This window comes from Benincasa hispida, chromosome 11 (genome assembly GCF_009727055.1).
Source record: "Benincasa hispida cultivar B227 chromosome 11, ASM972705v1, whole genome shotgun sequence".
Taxonomy (NCBI): Eukaryota; Viridiplantae; Streptophyta; class Magnoliopsida; order Cucurbitales; family Cucurbitaceae; genus Benincasa; species Benincasa hispida.
The window spans coordinates 5,338,000-5,358,925 of NC_052359.1; the positions used below are offsets into that span (position 1 = coordinate 5,338,000).

At 29.9% G+C, this 20,926-nt stretch overlaps 2 protein-coding genes across 4 annotated transcripts; one reads left to right on the forward strand and one right to left on the reverse strand.

Moving 5' to 3' along the window:
• Positions 1–9,956: 9,956 nt before the first annotated feature.
• Positions 9,957–15,199, forward strand: LOC120091924 (protein TPX2-like). 3 transcript variants are annotated; one of them, XM_039050093.1, is made up of 17 exons: positions 9,957–10,353; positions 10,759–10,884; positions 10,988–11,077; positions 11,214–11,367; positions 11,719–11,824; positions 12,385–12,435; positions 12,806–12,903; positions 13,004–13,079; positions 13,170–13,232; positions 13,387–13,502; positions 13,599–13,677; positions 13,753–13,818; positions 13,912–13,971; positions 14,057–14,131; positions 14,260–14,304; positions 14,494–14,597; positions 14,681–15,199. In XM_039050093.1, the coding sequence occupies exons 1-17, from the start codon at positions 10,185–10,187 to the stop codon at positions 14,688–14,690; spliced, it is 1,488 nt and encodes a 495-aa protein (XP_038906021.1). In that variant the 5' UTR covers positions 9,957–10,184; the 3' UTR covers positions 14,691–15,199. The 3 variants fall into 3 exon arrangements, with proteins under 3 accessions (XP_038906021.1, XP_038906022.1, XP_038906023.1); XM_039050094.1 differs by lacking the exon at positions 14,681–15,199 and having other exon boundaries at positions 14,262–14,304; positions 14,494–14,601; XM_039050095.1 differs by lacking the exon at positions 14,681–15,199 and having other exon boundaries at positions 14,297–14,304; positions 14,494–14,588.
• On the reverse strand, positions 14,799–20,598 carry LOC120091923 (guard cell S-type anion channel SLAC1). Its single transcript, XM_039050092.1, has 4 exons — positions 19,957–20,598; positions 17,739–18,200; positions 16,805–17,148; positions 14,799–15,642 (listed from the first exon to the last, which is right to left on the reverse strand). The coding sequence occupies exons 1-4, from the start codon at positions 20,512–20,514 to the stop codon at positions 15,294–15,296; spliced, it is 1,713 nt and encodes a 570-aa protein (XP_038906020.1). The 5' UTR covers positions 20,515–20,598; the 3' UTR covers positions 14,799–15,293.
• Positions 20,599–20,926: the final 328 nt, after the last annotated feature.

Consider the following 20,926-nt stretch of genomic DNA (forward strand, 5'->3'; position numbering starts at 1 on the left):
ACTTATGGCCCTATCAAGTTGTCCTATTCATTCATCACTTATTATTATAACATATAAAAATATGAATGTTCTGAAATCTTGAGCTGCCACCCAATTAAATTCCACATTTAATTTGATGTGTAAGTTTTGAGCAATCTCATCCCATAAAGACGAAGATATTGAGAAAAAAAGGACAAACTTTAAAACTAGCTTTGAATTGGTAGTTGAATTGGTTGTAAAAGTCAAATGTTTTATTTGTGGTATAGTTTGAATTGTCGAAATTGTTCATCGGTAAAATTTTCTACCACTATAAATTTTACCTATTTTAAGAATAGTTTGAAGTAAAATAATAATAACAATAGTGTCACTAAATGATGTGTCAAAATGAGACGGAAAGAAGTAAAATATATTATTGTATAGTACTGTGAAACTTATGTTCCATTTGGTAACTATTTCGTTTTTGTTTTTGGATTTTGAAAATTAAGTCTATTTCTTCATATTTTCTTATTATGATTTGCATCTTTCTTGAGCATAAGAGTTGAATTTTCAACCAATTTCTAAAAAACAAAAACAAGTTTTTAAAAACTATTTTTTTTGTGTCAAAATTTGGTTTGGTTTTTTAAGATACGAATAAAAAGTAGATAAGAAAACAATGAATTTAGGGGGAGAGGAATGTTTATATGCTTACCTTTCAGATATAATAAAATGAACCAACTTATTTACAAGTATAACAAAATTTCACTTTTTATTAGTGGTAGACATATACCGATAGACATTGATATTTTGCTATATTTGAAAATATTTTTAGCAATTTTGTCATTTAAAATATAATCCTTCTAAAAAATTAAAGAAAAAAGAAAACCAAATGATTAACATACCTTATTTTAAAAAAAAAAATGAGTTTCGTATGGAAAGTGTTTCCTTTTTAGAAATAAGTTTTAATATTGTACATGAATAATTAATAATGTCAACATTATATTTATGGTAGTATATTATTGTCTACTTTTAAATTTGAGTTTATGCCTTTTAGATTTTGTTCAAAAGATTTTAAACCAACAATGCTGTTTGGGAAATTTTGATTAATGTGATGTTTGAAAAATAGATTCTCCCATTAATGAGGGCAATGAATGTGTTTACTCAAAGAAGTTTGAGAATGAATGTTTGATTAATTTTTGCTTGTGTGGAGAGGACATGCTTATAATGGGTATCAATTATGAAGTCATATATATAACTTAGAAGTACAACAAATAAAATGCTTACAGGTAACTCTGTTATAAGTTTTTAATAAATAAATAAATATTGACTTTTAAAAACTTTGCTCAAAATAGTACGAAACTATCGATTTATATCTCTAAACTTTGTAGAGTTGTATTAATTAATTTAAACTCTGGATTTTTGTAAGTGTATCAATTTGTACTATCTATTATTTTTTGTATGAAAAAACTTAATGTGAAACTTATAATTATATCAATTAAGCCTATAGATTCTTAGTCAAAATTTCTTACGAGAATCGCTCATTTATTTATTCTAATTGTCCATTTTGTATAATTGACAAAAGGTTGAGTCCAATCGAGCAGACCTTATGATCCGCATGAGGCGTAAAGCGAGGAGTTGAGCCTGATCTGACTCGTTAATTGGGTTGATTTCTTTAGTAACACGATTTGAAATGAAGGGATCGGAACTAGCAATGAAAGCATTTATTGCCTTGCATCCTGCGATTCGATTTTACATTAAACAAAATCTTTGTACTAAATAAAATGAATAAACACGTAAATTAGCATGCTATTGAGGAAAGAATTAGAACGATTTTTACTTTTGTAGATTCCCCAAGTGCCACAAACGATCCTCTCCAAGGCTCTATTGAATGGATCTCCAAACAGTCTTCATCACGAACAACTCCTTGAGTGATCTCGAACGCTACCACAAGAGTTACCTCGTTATTCTCTAAGATTCCAATAGAGGGATAGATAGTATCCAACTATTGGAAGAGGGAGAGGAGAAAAGTGTTTCGGAGAGTTGAGAGGATTTATGACTTAGAGAAAATTTTACACAATGACGCTAAGGAGTTGTATATTGTTAGAATTTTTTTGCAATTAAAGTGTGTATTGTCAAAGGGCCATGGTGAGCCAAGCATCTTTTCCAATATATTTTTCTTTTTTTATAATTAATTAAATAATATTTACTTAATTAATTAGCTCACTTAATTAAATAATATTTATTCAATTAATTAGCTCAATTAAATAACACTTATTTAATTTGAACAATTAAATAACACTTTTTAATTTTGATTTGTACAATAATTAAATAACTATTTATATATTAAACCCAATTTAATGTATACATTTAATTATTATATACATCTCATGTATATGTGCAAAACCTCTTTATTAATTAATTCTTTGTGAATCTAATTCATTTAAATTAATTAATTTGAATTTTATTCAAATATTACTTTCCAATTTGATTATAGATCACGTCCATAGTTAATTATATATTAATCATATTAATATAGTTTCCGCAAATTAGTTTGAACAATTCAAATTATCTCTATTAAGTATTCTCTAGTGAGCTAACGATGGGACCTGGTAGACCTGTAGATCAAAAGCTCCAACAATATGAGCTTAATGGATAAACTCATTAACTAAGTTAATCAATATTCGTTAACTGTGGGTACACTCCACTAAAAACTCACAGATGCATTCTTCTCACTACAAATATATTTCTGTATCCACGGATATAGATTAATACCAGCAAGTTAGTCCTTCAAAAGTGTTCGTAACTTCAACTGGGTCAAATTAAAATTTTACCCTTCAGTTACCTTTGGCCTCTTAAATACCAGTGCTCCTCTAATGACCAATTTGTTTATGGTCTAACCAATAAACAGAAACCCGTCTCGGGTTAATGGGAGGGTAGGACCCTTTGTTCAAGTCGACACCACTTAAGGAAACACTCATCTACTTACCCTCAAGAAGGGAAGAAGTGAATTTCATCTTTTATTATTATGTTCCCAGCTCTCATTCGTTCTTGTCACCAAAATGGTAGACATATTGGGTCGACGAACTGGCCACCCTCACTCAGGCAAATCAAAGGACAATCCCTCATGAATAGAAGTTCATAATATATTCAGGATTAAGACTAAGTCGCCTAAGTCATTCTATTGAAATAGAAATCTAACTAGTCAACGATGTTACATCTAGTGGTTACTATTTCACGGTCCAGTCTTATGTAAATTCGTTGCATAGGATACCTTCACTCGCGTGTCACCTATACGAACATGTTGGATCATTACATGGTATTACCAGGATAAGGTATTCAGCCTTATCCCTATACTATAGACCTTTTAGGTTATATCTAGAACATTGATCCTTGTATGTCTCCATATACAGTTCAAGACTCATAAGGCAACCTTGGATGTTAGTTTATTAGATTTAGGGTTATATAGACAAAATAGACAACAATACAAACAATAACATTTATTGATTTAACACCTATAACTCTTTATTGATGACGGTCAACTAATAACATTTACTATCTACGAGTTTCAGGACATAAAACCCAACATGAACATCAGCGACGGAGACATCGTAAATATCGTTGACGATCTGACTTATTTGAAGGGTCGACGGGACATAGGATATCTGACTAATTCTTAGGTTTCCAGTAAGGCTTGCACTCAATCCCATAAAGCCACTTAAACAGATTTTGAGACAAAAGTATTGTTGGGACAAGGTCGAATCCATTTTTGTTCAGACCTATTATTGACTTACTGACCCCCAAACACCGGCAACTGTAAGAGCAGATAGGAGTGCTTAGAATTGATTTCCAAGTCATATACTATCAAATGACTTGAGAGCATAGGGTAGGGAATGACTAAACTAATGTTTGTTGCATGAGCGAATTCAAATCATCTTTTTTTGCTTATCGCTTTCTCGGGGCTCTTGCGACTTGGGTTTCTAGTTCCATCTCTTCTCAAGAAACAAGTGGGCTATTTCTTTACGAAATTGAGAGTTCATTTGCTTTTGGTTTAATGTGGTATCGGTAGCTATAGCTGTTTTTCCAAAGACAGAGGGAGTGAAGCCTCCATGAGCTATGGCAATGTTGTTGATTCTCTCCTAATTGATTGGACCGTAGGTGCGATGATTTACTGAGAATCAATACATTTATGAATTTCAAAGGTAATTGTAACTAAAGGTCTAAATTGATTGACCTATGAAAATTTTGGATTTCAATTGACTCAAATCATAAGTTTCACACAAAATTGGTCGAACGAAAACTGGAGGATGATGTAAATTGATACACTTATGAATGTTTAAAATTTAAATCGATACAATTATTAGTTCATAGTTTTAATTGATACAACTCCAAAATTTAATGATATAAATTGATATTTGCCTAAATAGTATTACAAAAGGAAAAAAAAAAAAAAAAAAAAACACTTTTAGTCCTTTATCTTTAGCTTGTAATTTTTTTAAAAGTCCCTTTAGATTGTACTTATCAAGTATCTATTTAATTTTGTAACAATTTGGTCATTGCACTTAAATTTTAGTAATAATTGAGCCCATAAACGTTAGTATATTACAAAATTACTTCACAGCCACGAAAAAAATATTAAATTTGTTTCCTATACTAAATTTTAAGAACTAAATTGTTGTAAAATAAAATGATAGCGATTAAATTGTTAAATATTTAAAATTGAGAAGAAATAAATTATTATTTATATGAAAATTTAGGTATCTATTATTCTGCACACCTAGTATCCATTTATATAATGTTTGTTTGAGTACAAACATAATGTTTGCCTCAACCAATCTATATAAACTAATATATGCATACACATACTTGAAGCTACATTTTTTTAAAAATAAATAAATAAACAAACATATAAACAATTAACAGCACAAACTAACTATAAAAATAGAGTTGTTTTCAAATATAAAAAAATGAATCAATTTATTTATAAATCTAACTAGACATCATTGTATATTAATAATAGACACTGAAGACGTTGATATATATCTATCAGTATTTATCGCTAATATTGATAAACATTGATAGACATCTATCAGGATTAGTGATAGTTATTGATAGATGTCTATTAATATCTTCAATATCTATCACTAATATATAATGGCATTTTTTTTTATATTTGAAAATATTTTAAGTATTTTGCTAATTAAAATAATTACCCATAGAAATATAGGGAATAAAACAAAACATTTTGTAACTTTAGTAACCACCCAAAACAAATTCTAGTGTAGAAACTAAAAGGTACGTTTTGAAAATTTATAGTTCTGAAGCCCCACATTTGAAAAATTAAAGAATTTTACAATTATAAGATAAAAGAGTTATTTCCTCCATTTTCAATTGGTTTTGAGTTGAAATCCACCTTATCAAATGACCAAAATGAAATTTTAAATTAGAGTTGAAGTATACAAGATAGGACTATTGCAAAGTAGATAATTGTAAACAAGACTTGCTATATGAGAATTTAACCAACAAATACTTAAATACATGACAATTAAAAAGATGCAAAAAAAAGAGAACTAAATATGAAAATAAAATGAGATATATGCTTATTCTCAAGATAACAATTTAAAAATCAACTAAAGTGTTTTAATGAAGTTTTATAAAATGTTTAACAAGAAAGGTTTTTTTTTTTTTTAATTTAATTTTTGACATGAATAAGAAAGTTTATTATCTATATAAAAAAGTTTGTCTTAAAATAAACTCCTTTGTCATTTTCTTCTTTGGCCAACTTTTTCCATGTGAGGGCTTTGTTGAAAGAAATATGTATAAATAAAAAAATATATATATATATTCAACCTACTTTTGAGGGCATCTCATAAGTGAAACCTTTATAGAAAGTATTTGTTTCAACTTTGAGTACTAATATTCCTCAAATAAAACTAACCGTTTGGTATTTTATAATATGGGGAATTAAATTATTTTTTTTTGAAAAATTTTGATTAAGAAAATATTTTGTGTCAATAAAAGCATAGCTCAGTATAAATTTTTAATATCAACTTGAGTTAGATGTTTATTTTCTACTCTATGTATTGTCAAAAATAAAAGTATTTGATACGATACTTAAAACTTAAAAAAAAACCTATAATTTGTATAAAAAACTCTCAAACGTTAATAATTTATTTGGCTTTTATTTTATGTTTTTTAAATTAAAAATCTTAATCATAATATACAAAATGGCCATTGTTTTTTGTACCTAAATTTTTTTTCAAAATATTTTAATTGTTTAGAAAAAGCATTGATGTTGATTTTAGGTAAAATTGAAACTTAAAAGTGACTGGTGCAAAACTAAAATGAAATAAACTATGCAAAATGTCCATAATATGTTTAAAATTTTGTTTACAATATACATACTTGTTAATTTCAATTCAAATTTTGTTGGAAAAAAAAAAATCAATCCGAGGCATAGCATTTTGAGAATTTTAATTTTACTCCTATATTTTATTTTTTAATTAAACATTTTAATGAAAATCTCTAACAAAGAGTAAAACTAAAAATTTGAAAACTTTGCAAGAAAATTGAAGCGAATCACAAATATAAAAAACATTTCTCCTATGTTTTTATTTTTATAAATACAAAATTAATTTGTTAAACCATAAATATATTCATTTCAAATTCAATATTACAATTATGGAGAGGAAATTTAAATGTAGAATTCGAACAGAAAATAAGCATACATATATATAAAATAAAAAAAGATTTTCAAAAATAGAAAAATATAGAAAATTATTTACACAAACTTGTAAATTTAATCATTTTAAATTTCTATAAGTTTCTATCATCGATAGACATTAATAAACTTCTATCGATCTTTATCAATGATAAACTTTTATCTGTTTCTATTACTAATAGACACTTCTAAAAGTTGATTAGTATCTATCAATATTTTTTTTATTTCTATAAATAGTGATATTTTTTCTATCCGTAAATATTTTCATACATATATCATCCTACAAATGTGAAAATCTTTTTTTTTTTATTTGGTTAACATAATAAATTTGGAATGGTTGGTTTAAGTTTCCGATTTTGTTTGAAGGAGTAGATGTCATATGATAAACAAAATCATCTCATACAAAAAAACAAAACAAGATTTACGAAAATATTATTTTCAAACAAGGATGTTACAAAATACGATATTCAAATCAACATGAACATAATTTAAATAATTAAGGTCCATTAATTATTTGATTATTTTTTATTTTAAAAATTAAGCTTATAAACATCATTTTTATTTATTACTTTTATTTTCTATATTTTAAGGGTATTTTCAAAATTAAAACCAAAATTTGAAAACTAAGATTCCGTTTAGTAACTATTTCGTTTTTTGTTTTTGGTTTTTGAGAATTAAGCCTATTTCCTCCCTATTTGTCATAATGTTTTTGCATCTTTTTGAATTACAACGGTTGAATTTTTAACCAAATTTCAAAAAGAAAAAAAGATATTAAAAACTATTTTTTAAGTTTTCAAATTTAGTTTGATTTTTTAAACTATTGGTAAAAGTACATAATAAAGGAAGAACTTCGAAGGTGAAAGTAATATTTATAAGCTTAATTTTCAAAAATAAAAATCTAAAACCACATGGTTACTAAATGGGGCCTAAAAACGTAGGTTTTATTTGATAAATATTTGATTTTTGGTTTTAAATTTTTGAAAATTAAGCCAATACACACCATTTCCCACCTCTAAATTATTTGTTTTGTAATCTATTTTTCAACCAATATTTTCAAAATCAAATTAAGTTTTGAAAATTAAAAAAAAAAAAAAACAGTATTCGTTTTGTAACCAAACAAGGACGTAGTTTTCAAAACTTATTTTTTATTTGAAAAATAGCTAAAAAACAATTAAAAAACTTAAGAAATATGAAATTCATAAATAAGAAATGGTGAAAAAATAAACCGACCAAATAATTATTAAACGGTGAAAAAAAAAAAAAGAAAGACTTAAATCTCCACCTTAATTCAACTAACAAATAATCTTATTCCAAATGAAAAAAAAAAGAAAGAAAAATACCTTTATATTAATATTTAAAATTTCATTTCAAAATTAACGTGTCACATGCAAAAGAAGAAAAAAAAAGACTGACAAAGAAAAAACCCATCGCATTACCGAAACTACCCTTTGGTCCAACGTTCCATTTCCATATCCATTTGAATTTCCCCTTGCGGGCCCCACCCAGAAAATCCTCCTCCCTTATAAAACGGCTAAAAACCGTTGGTGGCATTCTTGTAAATTATTCCAACTGACAAGGGCAAATTAACGGAGGAGCCGAAATTTTTCGGTCTTCGACACAAGAGAATATCGCCGCCCGAAATCAGAAGAAAAGCTCGAACCCCCACATTTCTGTTCCCTCACTTTCAACCCTAACTTATCTCAAATGACCTTTTTACCCTTCCCAACATTTGAATTTCGAATCTATCTCCACGCCATTTCCCACAATCTTTAGGGGTATAATCGGAATAATAATTTGAATAATTTTATTTGTTGTTATTTTATTTTTATACATCTATTAAAGATGCATAAGTTCAAATTTTTGTTTTTTTGGGATCTCACTCCCATGAACGTTATAACAAAAAGAAATGGAAATATAAAAACCAAATTTTAAAATCATTTTTTTTTTTAAATTTAAACTATCATTGGAGTTTTTTTCCCTTCGTTAAGTTTAATTGCTTGGTTATGTATTTACATTAATAGTAAAGAAAAATTAATTTTCACAAAAATGCATTATTCAAAACAGAATTCTTATTTAAAATATTATATAAAATATTATGACAATAAGTTAAATTTGTGCTTCATTGATAAGAAAATACAAGTTATAATAATAATACAATTACATTTATCTACGGCTTGTAATTTTTGTTTTATTTCTTTCAAATAAATTGAAATATTTTATGAAAGATGTAGGTGCTTTTAAATTATGTTCAATTTCATCTAAACAAAAAAATATTTAAAGTTATGTGTAACCAATTAAGCTTTGAGTTTCCAAACATATATTTTTGAGTTTGATAACATGTGTTTAAGTCAAATATATAAAACATCATTTAACAAGAGGTTTTTAAATATATTTAACTTATTACTAGACGATGAATGAAATTAGTGATTAGAACTAAAATAATTAGTAGGTTAAATTCTAAACTTCGTCTCTAAATATTTATTTCTTAACCTCTAATTTCTATATCTGAAGTACAATTTTATACCAATCGAGTTAACTATGCTTATTTTAGTTTGTTTCTAAAAAGTTTATATACGTGTTTACTAGGTCCTTAATATATTTAAAAATCTTAAAAATAAATTCAACTTTCAAACATGAAATTCAATTTTGTATTTTATAGTTATGTGAATTTTTAGAAATTTTCAAACAAATAAAAAAATATTCGTAAAATTATTTGACATAAAATTAAAAATTTAAAGGTATATAATAATTTTTTTATTTAATAGTTTCGAGATAAAATAAAAGAAAATAATCGAATGTTTTGAAGGATTTAATTAGAAATTTTAAAGAGAAATTAGTTTAATTAACAATACTGCTGAAAATATTCACAAAAATATATCACAATATTATAGGCTACTGCGATAGATTATTATTTGTGTCTATCACGATATTACAAATAGTAATTTATAGTCGTCTATCATAAATAGATTGTGATATTGTGTTATAATTTGTGAATATTTTGATTCAATTTTTTATATTTGAAAATAACCTTAATTAAAGGTTGAAATAAGATTTAAAGCCAAAATAAATAATGAACTTAAAATAGGAAAAAAAAAGAAAAAGAAAGGTAAAATAGCATCATTTCTTTTTGTTAAGCCTTTTGAGAACTTGTACATATTCCGCATTTAGAGTTTGTCCCCATCGGTTATTTTTCAAAAAGAGAAAAAAAGTTATTTTCTTTTTTTCCTTTTATATAAATATAAATAAATATATTTTTATGGGGCAATAAATATTAAATTGATTCGATTTTCTATAGATTTTCGCTACAGTGAAGAAGGCAAGAGAAAAAACCCACGCTCCCCGTCTTCTTCTTCCTTCTGCTACAAATCGCTTCTTCGATTTCTGAACTTAGGGCTTTATCGGCGAGTTTTCCAATACACATTGCTGCTGTTCCTTGTTTAGGAACAAGAAGGCGATCGCCATTCCATTCACAGCGGAGGTGAAAGTGAACAGTGAAACAAAGGAAGAAGAAATGGATGAGGAAATGGAGGTTGAGCCGGTTGTGTTTGAGGCTTATGAAGTTGACATTGAGTATGAGTTTGATGCGGCTAGGTATTTTGATTTCACTCGTGAGGAGAGTTTTGATGAGGCTTGTCAAGCTGAGCTCTGGTTCCAGTCTGCTGGAAGTTACCCTCCTTCTCGTGAGTAATGTTTTTGGTTTTTTATTGGATTTTATCTGACTCTTTGTTTGTGTTATTGTTGGAGTTTGTGACTTGTTTTTGGTTTTTGGAGGATTTGATGATCGTTTATTTAAGGGATTTTGTTGACGAATCTGTTATTGAGATTTTCGTTTCTTTATTTGTTTATACTAATCTTAATGATGTTTCATTTTCGTTGTTTTAGCTGTTGATTTTGTTTCTTTGATTTCTGTGGTGTAAGAAGTGTGTGAAGGGGGACTGGAATTTGTGATTTTCTTGAAATGTTTGTCATGTGGAGTGTGTCAAGCGATTAGCGAACTTGAATTCATGGTTTTCTTGAAATAGTATGTGGGATTTTCACTGGGCTCATTTCGTTTCTTTGAATTTCCTTTTTGTTTTTTGTGTCAGCGTTTGTTGCGAAACTGTTTCTGATGGAAGAGTGTCTTTTCGATATTCAAAATGCATCTAAGAAATCTGAGGACCAGAATAACACAGTTGATTCACTTAACGGTGGCAGCCAAGAAGCAAACAGAGGTACATTTCTGGTTCAATAATCTTCTGTCTTCTGTTCATCTCTGCTTTGATATACTATTCTGGTCGGTGGTTGATAATAACAAATTGTGAGATTATCTTGTAGATTGCGAAGGAGCAAACAGAGAAATCTTCACCAACTTACGGGATGGAGACGTACAAAAAATTCACAATCAACAGCTTCAATTTACATCAGGTGATCTGTCTGTTTCTGAAGTAACTAGTGAATGTAAAAGATGAAATCAAAATCTTTGATAAGCTGCATTTTGCTTTTTCAAATATGATCCCCCCCTTTTTAGCATTTTTTTCCCTTTTTTGTTTCTGTTTTTCAGGATCTAAATCATACAATCATCTATCTCTGAACAAACCAAAAGTCAAACCCCCATCTTGTGTCAAACCATCTAAACCCCGGGGGACTACTCTGATGAAACCAACAGCAAGCCACTTGGCGAGACAAAATTTGCCTACTCAACTTACTGATATCAAGTGAGTGCTACTGATGGTGTGCTTCATTTCATTTTCTTATTGATGATGTATATAGGCCAAAACTTCTTCTATTATTGTTGTTTATTATCCTATGTTTTTCTTTGCAAAATTTCACCAACCTTTTCATGTTGCACAAACTATCAGGAAGGCTACTTTAACTTGTTTGCAGATTCTTGTAATGTACACAATTGTCACAATGCCCTCTGAATTTGGCCAGAGTGGTCCTTTATTTTTTGAAAAAGCCTATTTGGTTATCGAGGCTAGTAATATGATTCTGTTCAATAAATTCTTCAAACAGTAAATGAATATCGTGTATTCTTTCTTCTAGTAATGTTAGGTTTGGATTTTTAGGTTGCAGAGAGTACTTGTTAAAAACAATGAGACAAGTGTCTGTAGTTTTGGGATCGAAAGTCAAGCTATCAAGAAGCAGAAGCTGGATGGTGGTCACTCGCGCAAGGTACATATGTTGTACAATATTTCATCATCTCCTCTTTGATCTGTGATTTTGTCAATTTGACCTGATAACTTCCACTCTATACATCATCAATATTTTCTTATCACCATGAATCATAAAATTTCTTTTGTTGGTGTACTTCCTGAAAAATCTGTCCTTATTTTTCTGATATCCAATTCCATTGGAGAGTGTTCTATTTCCTCCTTTATTCTTTCTATATTTTTGGGTAACCCTCAATATTTTTAGTCGATGTCTAATCACTGTTTTAAAAGGCATGTTTGGTTCTAGGTATGTAAGGGCACCTTTGGGTGTTTCGAGTGTCAATTGAGATAATCTCACTCAAATGAGCAAATCGTGCATCTTAGTAATATCACCTCGGGGTTCTCCCTCATTTTTTCTGCAAGAATGCTCTTCTTCAATTTCTTCCCCTCTCTTTTTGTTTTTGTTTTTTTTTTTTTTTGTTTTTAGAGAAACAATTTTTTTGACAAACAATAATATGTCTATTGAAATATTCTGCTATGCACCTAACTTTGTATGAGTTCTAATTTTAACTTTGCATACAGGTGAATGAAATAAAGCAGCAGACTAGTTTAGTCCACAAGCTTCCCAAAAAGGTGTGCTTTTTTTTTTTTAATAGTTATTACTACTATTATTTTTTTTAATCAGCTCTAACCCCTTAGATAAAGTTCATTTAAGAAAAAATGAAGTCCTTCATGATAGCTTCCAAATGACCAAATAATGTTAACATGTTCTTAGAGGTAAATGCAAGTGTGTATCTCCAAATTTTTGTATCTTAAACTGTAATTTCTTTGAGTTTACCATACTACTGTATGTGTTATTCAGCCTTTTGTTTTTTCTTTGCCTGCACTATTCTTAAGTCTGATTTGATGTGGATTCAACTGAGTCTGGTTTCTAATTATTATGGTGAACAAGAAATCTTCGTGTATTATCTGCAACTATATAAGTATATTCATGTTTTGGCAGGATGGGATTGCTGATAAAACTACTTTGAATGCCAAGCTGAAGATTACAATTCCTAGGCAGCCTGACCTTGAAACAGCCCATAGGGCACATAGGACGAGGTTGGAAATTGATACTACTTTAATTTACTTTATTTAGATAAATGTAGGTCCCAGATTATTCATAGGGGGTTTACAGTTACTTAAATTGCTTTGATGTCAGACTGAAAAGTAGGGTGGAAGAAGATTACGAGATAACAACCACTCGAAGGTTTAGAGCCCGCCCGTTAAACAGAAAAGTTGGTACTTGTCTCCGATAATAATTAGTGATTCATGAATTGCCGTTTCCTGTTTGCTGATTGACGATGCATGTCCTTTCCATATTGCAGATTTTAGAGGCTCCATCACTTCCGCTCCTAAAGAAAAGCACTCCCAAATTGCCTGAGTTTCAAGTGAGACATTTTCCTGTCATGTTCAATGAGGATGCATTATAACAAGTGTCCTTGAAGAAATATAAAAAAGCAGCAATAAAATGTAGAGTGAGATGCGATAGGCTTTTATACTAGTCCTCATGTTGTCTTTTGTGTTTGTTGCCTTGCCTCTTAGGAATTTCACTTGAGAACGTTGGAGAGGGCCATGCAAAATACTTCTGCTGTTTCATCCTCAGCCTTTCATCATGATTTTTCTGACATTACGGTCACTAGAAATATGGAGTCTAGAAGGTATTAAAATGAAAAAGAATCTTGTACTGCTCTCAATAAATACAAATACTGACGTTCTTTTGTCACAGTACTGATAAGTTGCATTTGTCTGTCTAGATCAAATGCCATTGATGATCAAAAGCATGATGAGTATCATGTAATGCAAAATTTCAAGGCATGTCCTCTTAATAGAAAGGTAAATAATTCCTTTATTTGTGCTTTGCGTGATAATGTTGAGCAATTAGGCTTATTTATGGCGTGACTGGTGCAGATATTTTCAAGTAAAGGTGAAATAGGTGTTTTTAGAAATAGCAAGCAAGAAACCACAATACCAATGGTAAGCTTTTATTTCTCCCCATATTTCCTTAATACACATTTTACCTTTCCTATTCCTAAGTCTCTAAGATGACATCATATTTACTGCATTCAGGAATTTAAATTCCACAGCGAGAAGAGAATTCTGCAACCACCAACAGAACTTTTCAACAAGGTACATATAGGTTAATTTTGTGTTATTTTATATTTCTGTATCATTAGTTCCAAGATTAATGTGACTGTTTCAATATTCTTATTAGCTTTCGCTAACATCTCAACTCCATTCAAATAATGGACCTACAAAAGTTCCTCCCCGTCCGTCCATATCTTTGAAGGTATTAATTCATTTTCATAACTTCAAAGTTTCCAGTATTCACTTGGAATTACTCATATTCATCTTTTTTTAGAAATTTAAATTTTCTAACCATCTAAAATCTTTTATTCTCGATCTTTTTGGGATAAGAGCTCAAAGGAAAATAATTTGGTGTTGTTTCAACCAGAACATAAGGTAAATGCTATACCTCTTTTTTTTATATGATTTTTTCTTCTTGTACAATTTCATTTTAATGCCCTACACTTCAAATTTTATACCCTCATTAAAGGTTTTTTTTATGGGCTGATAAGAATCTGCCTTCACTGGTAGAAGCAAGGTTTTTCTATTTGAACTTTTGTCTTATATATTAGTATTCCATTGTAGATAAGTCAATTGGTGAAAGAAACACCTCCATTTGTGGAAAAGCAGATTTATATGGGAAATAATGGATGCGTATCTGATTCCTACAACAACCAGTTGAGCGTGAGGTATTCCATGTGAATAATTGTGATAATTTTGCAATCGTCTTACCACTTGAATTTAACAAAAGATTAATCTCTTAACCATGCAGGAATCTGTGAATTCGCCTAAGCATTCAGAATTTGAAAGAGTGGTTTCCTTCTGCTGGGGCATCTGATTTTGGTTTCAGCCTTTAAACAGAAACCATTACATGATGTTGATAACAACAGTACAGAAAAGTTTCTCGAGCTATTTTTTCATCATAGAAATCAATTGAAGTCCATATAGTACAGAAAAGTTGCCTCTAGATTTATCTAACCAAGTCCTTGTGTTCCCCCAACTTGTATCCAAATCCAAATAAAAGCATGCAAGTTTGCCGGATAATGTATAGCCCTCATTCCCCCCTTTCCAGCTTCTTTTTATCCCTGACGTAAATGTATTATTCGCTACTCGAAAAAATATAGATACACAGCTTCATCTTCACAGTTACATCCTCATGTTTAAAACTTGCTAGACTCTTCAAACCATCAAATGGAAAAATCTGAGGTAGAAGGAAGTCTTGAACTGAGGCTTCATTATATATGTACTAAACTCATAGCTTCAATATTATGGAAACACTGCTGTGAATCAAGTCTCAATGTCAAAATAATAATGGTACCTGAGACCATATATATATATAAATATTAGTGAACTTGTTGGTTGAGGCATATTTTGCATTGGAAGCTTCAAAATGCCTCATCCTGTGCATCAAAATCATCCTTATTGTTGTTGTGTTTGGTAAGAGCTTGCTTTGTCCAGCGTTTGAGATCATAGGCCTTTTTGAATGGTCTTCTATCCTTGATAAGTCTCTTCTTTGTGATAGCAATGGCCAGGTCATTGGGGAACAGAGTCTTCCAAACAAAAGCATGAAGAAGAGTGGAGACAAAGAGAAGAGACACCATGGTAGAGGACATGAAAGAAAGGGTAAGTGCCAGACCTTTACTTACAACTGTAGGGACATGCTCTGCATACTTTATGGTTGCCACTGAAGCAGTTGTCATTGGAAATGTGTAAGACCACCAAGCGACTGAAAATCTGCAAGAAATTCACATGTTTTCAGGTATAATTATTATTATTATTGGTTCTCTTGAAATATGCAAATTCATCTCTGTTCAAATTTTCAATCAGTGATTCTGGTGTGATCCAAGGCAGTTTCTTGGGTTTGATGGAAAGGAATGGTGGTTTCAGAAATGGGGAAAATACAAAAAGTAGATTCTATGGATGCCCACCTCATTTTCTTCTTTTCTTTTATTTTTTTAATTAATATTTAAATAAAAAGTTGGTTAAATTATCCTGTAGGATCTTCGAATTTTCATGTTTGTGTCTAATAAGTCGCTAAACTTTAAATAACTAATTGGTCTCTTAACATTCAATTTTGTGATTAATAAATATTTAAATTTAAAAGATTAAAAAATGATTTTGGTGGTTGTACTCTATAGTCCGTTCAAATTTAGTCTATATACTTTCAATTACTCTTAAATTTAGATCCTATTATTATTGTTGATTTCTATGAACTTTTTATTATATATTAGCATTTTTAGTATAAAATTTTGGAACATATCTACATATTATAGTAAAATTATTATTATTGAACCAACATTTAGGGACTATATGTAAGATTTATTAGAATTTCAAAGATAAACTTGGATATTTGTAAGTACGAGGAGTAAAATTGTTGGTTCATATATATTAGCATTTTTAGTATAAAATTTTGGAACATATCTACATATTATAGTAAAATTATTATTATTGAACCAACATTTAGGGACTATATGTAAGATTTATTAGAATTTCAAAGATAAACTTGGATATTTGTAAGTACGAGGAGTAAAATTGAACAAACTCTAAAGTACATAGACTAAAATGTTATTGTAACCAATTTTTAAAAAATGTCAAATAGTTCAATAGCATATTAGAGATAAAATTGTAAGTATGAGGGTTTAGATGATATTTTTCAGAGTTCATGGACTTGTAAAAGGTGAAAGATCTATTTTTTAAACAAAGTCGAAGAGACCAAGTATGTAAACTAAAAAAATTAAAGTAGTTTCATCAAATATCCCCCTTTTTTTTTTTTTACGCATGGAGCTAAATTATCAAAGCCAATCCAATCAACATGTCACGTCAACTAACAATAACTATCATAGGTTAAAAAAGTTGAGGAATCTTTGAAAAGGAAAGGAAAGAAACATGTTCTGACCTGAATCCAGTGAAGAAGTTGATCCTAACAACAAGAGAAATGTAGAGAAACAAAGCAATGAAGAAGCAAGTTCTTGACAAGCCATCAAAGTCATCATAAATGGTCTGCCAAGCAATGCTGGCTGCAGAAGGAGCAGCGATGAACATTGAGTAAACAGGGTGCAGCTCCTTCGGCAGTGCCTCACTCGTCGGCAGTCTTTGATAAAGTGTCACAAACACTACCAAATAATGTGCAAACCCAACTGACCATAAGAACTTTGCTGCCTCCATCCACCCACATTTTGCTGCTAGTATTGCTCCGACGAAGTTCCCGACCACTGACAAGTGCGACGACGGATTCACCACCTAAAATATGAATAAATGATTAAATCTATCTTCGATCTATAAAGTTAAAACTTCCATTTTGGTAATAGTTTAAGAGCAATGATTAGATGCACTTTTCATGCATCTCTCTTTTATTACATAGCAGACAAATGACTACACAAAAATAAGTACAACTCAACTACCACTAAGTATTTTTCATAATTTAAACTACATTCGAACTTGATTCTTTTCCTTTCCAATTAATATTGCTATTTTTATAAGCATACGATTGGAGAGAACATTATTAAATGTCAAGATTTAAATCTCATTTTCTTTATTGAAAATTTAAGTTTATCTCATCGTGATACTTTCAACTTTCAAAATGTTTATCTATTTTAATGTCTAAAAAAAACACATTGTCCTCTTTTATCAAATAATTCATATATGTTTGGTTGTGCAAATTAACGTGCTAATGTGGGCATATGATGTACATTAGAACTTTTTTCCCCCCCTATTTTTAGATGAAGTCACATGAGTTGGTTGGAGCTAGAAAGCAAATGAATATTCTAAAGCTAACAAACATAACCTATAGATTAAAGTTTTTGAGTATAATGGTAGTTTACTATACTCACCTTACAGAGGCGTCGCTTCCCTCCGGACAACCATTGCCCGTAAATCTTGAGCTCGAGCAAGAAGTATGGGCCCATGAAGGCACACCAAACAGCTGGGTGAAGCGGCCCCGACATGAACCGCGGCGGGACGCTGATGGCAAGGAACATGCAGACGACCCAAGGGGCAAAGAAGAAGTTGACACGAACAGGATGGAAGTACTCTCTCCTAACAGCTTCAAAATAGAAGATGCACTTGAGAATGTAAGCCACTGTAACAGAACAAAGGGCAGCCGTGGCTAGGAGCCAAATGGCGAGGTTGATGAATGGGGAAATGTGAAGGAACTTGGTGGCGGGGCTCGTCGCCAAAGCCCGCCATAGCACGGCCTGGCTGCTGAGGCCGAGGCAAATACCATAGCATCCGATCGGGAACCGAAGAAGGAAAGGCCATTTTTCGTCTTTTGGGAGTAGAATGTCTTCGTAGTCCTACAAGAAAAACGAGGTTACAGATGTTTAAACAAAATTCTTGCTATTATGATATTAAAATCAAAAGCTTAAGTTAATAGATTATGACAAACTTTTCATTTTTTTAGTATAATATGAAAGGAGATTGAACACTTCTAATTTAATCATCATTAAACTAAACTTTTTTGTGGTAGAAGTATTTATTGAAACCGCTAAAACCGAACTGAAACCGAATCGAAGCCGAACCAAAACCGAATTAATATGGTTCGCTTCGATTTGATATATTTTCAAATCGAATTATTGCGATTCGGTTCGGTTTCAAATTTGAAACCAAACCGAACCGCTTTTTTAATAAATATATTAGAAAATATATATATATATATAATTTTAAAATATGAAAAAGTAAAAAGAAAAAAAACTAAGAAAATGGTAAAACCAAACCGAATATAATTTAGAAATTATGAAAAAGCATAAAAAAAAATTAAAAAAAAGAAAAACATTGAAACTGAATCAAACATGTGGTTCAGTTTGATTTCAGAAAGTATAATTTAAAAAATTTGCTATTCGGTTCAATTTGAATCCCAAACCAAATAGAGGGAACCCTACCTTGTGGGTTGACTAAAATTGGTCCCTTTATTGGTTTGAATTATAAAATTTGTTTAGAGAGCTATTTTGATGACGTGGATGTAGGTTGTTCTCAATTGATCAAGAATGAAATATATAAGTTATTTATATGGGGTTATGGGTTATGGGTTAAATTGATGACGTGGATGTCGGTTAAATTGAGGTATTTATACTTGTTGGAAATAAGTTCTTTCATATGGAGTTATGGGTTTGATTTTTTGGTCTAATTAGTATGTTTTAATTCCTCATGCTTGAGCTTTTATTTTTTTATTTTTTTTTAATTAGTTCATATTGTTTTAAAGTTCTCAAATTAGTTCTTTATGTTATAAAAAATTTCAATTTGTCCATCATTGTTGGTATTTGTTGCAATTGGTTGAAGATAAAACTTACTCGACATAGTACTTATTACCTAATTAATATTTGGTAGAAACTGAGTTTTTATTTTAGAACTCTAACTAAATTTTCACCTTCACTAATTAATATTATGTGATTTGAATTTATCATCAACCAATTTTAATTTTTAACAGTGACGGGGAGATAAGGATTAAACTTGAAAAAAGATTCAAACATTAGATTGAAGATTTAGTTGTTTAGTTGATTGAAATAGTAAAGACTCTGTTTAATAACAATTTTGTTATTTAGATTTAGTTTTTAAACTTTGTATTGGTTTCTTCACGATTATTTTTAGTTTTTAAATTAATTTTAGATGCATTTGAATTTGTAATCTAATTCTTAAAATAAAATAAATTAAAAAAAACTATTTAATTTTTCAAAACGTAGCTTAAATTTTGAATACATTTTGAGATAGAAAATAACAATTTTATAAGTTTAACTTTTAAGAACAATTATATATATATTTTTTTAAATTAAGTTCGCAATCACTGCTTATCTATTCATAGCTTTCTATATTTTGTTATCCACTTTCTAATAAAGTTTTAAAAGACAAATCAAGTTTTGAAAAAAAAAAAAAAATAGTTTTCAAAAAATTATTTTTCATTATTATAATTTGACTAGGAATTTTTTATTATTTTTTTTAAACAAAGGTGTAAACCAAAATTGATAAATTGGGAGGAAACATTGTCTAAATTTAAACCGAAACTAAAAAACTAATCTAAATAGTTATGTTGATCAATACATAAACATATTGTTATACCTTGACTTGATCAAGTTCAGGTCCTCTAAGAGCAGCAAAGTATCTTCCAACAGGAACACTTTTATTCACAGATTCATCCATTCCTTCGGAGCTTCCATAAGTTTTTTGAGATTGATCCATTTGATGATGATGATCTCTATGATCTTTCTTCAATGGCAATAGAGAATTTTGCTTACTAAGAGTTGATTTTGTTCTAAAGATACTAAAATCTGCTTTCTTGCCTTCAATAATTGTTGAATCAAACCCTCCGAAACTTCTTCCACTCCTTGGAAGAGCCATTCTTTCAATACCCTTCCCTTTTGAATCCCTACTCAGACCCGTCTCTAACGACATTTGTCGACCGAAACCCCCCGCTTGTGGCGGCGGCGGTCGTAGTCGATTATTATTGTTATGTTTCTTAGGCCGCTTCCCAACCGCATCGGCCAATGCAGATGTCATCATTGTTGGCCGAGCGTGTTCTTCTTCTTCTTTCTCCTCCTCTTCCGGAACTACTTCGTGAATGTCAACGAAATTAGGGTTTGCATGAGAAATGGAAAGAGAGGTTTGTTTTTTGTCCATTTTTCTCTATATTTGTTCGAAATTTGAAAGTGTTAGCAATGGGAAGATTATACATTATATTGTTTGAGTTTTGATAATTTCATGAGGTTCTCGATCTTATTGTTCACGAGAGTTTGGTAAAAGTAGGGCTTTGTTTTTTGGTAGGTGGAGGATTGATATGTTAAATGGAATTGAGACCAATGCTTTGGTGAAGGGATTGGGAGAGGGATATCTCGTGGGATGGCATTTATTGTTTCCTAGGTAAACATTTGTGGCCATAATTTTATGGCTCTACACTAGGTCGGTTCAATATTCAATTTTAGTTTTTCGATTAAAAGAAGGTTAAAATTATAAAAAAATATCTAGAAATCGATACCAACAGCAGTAGATAAATATAGCAAAATGTCACTATTTATTAGTAATAGACATCTAT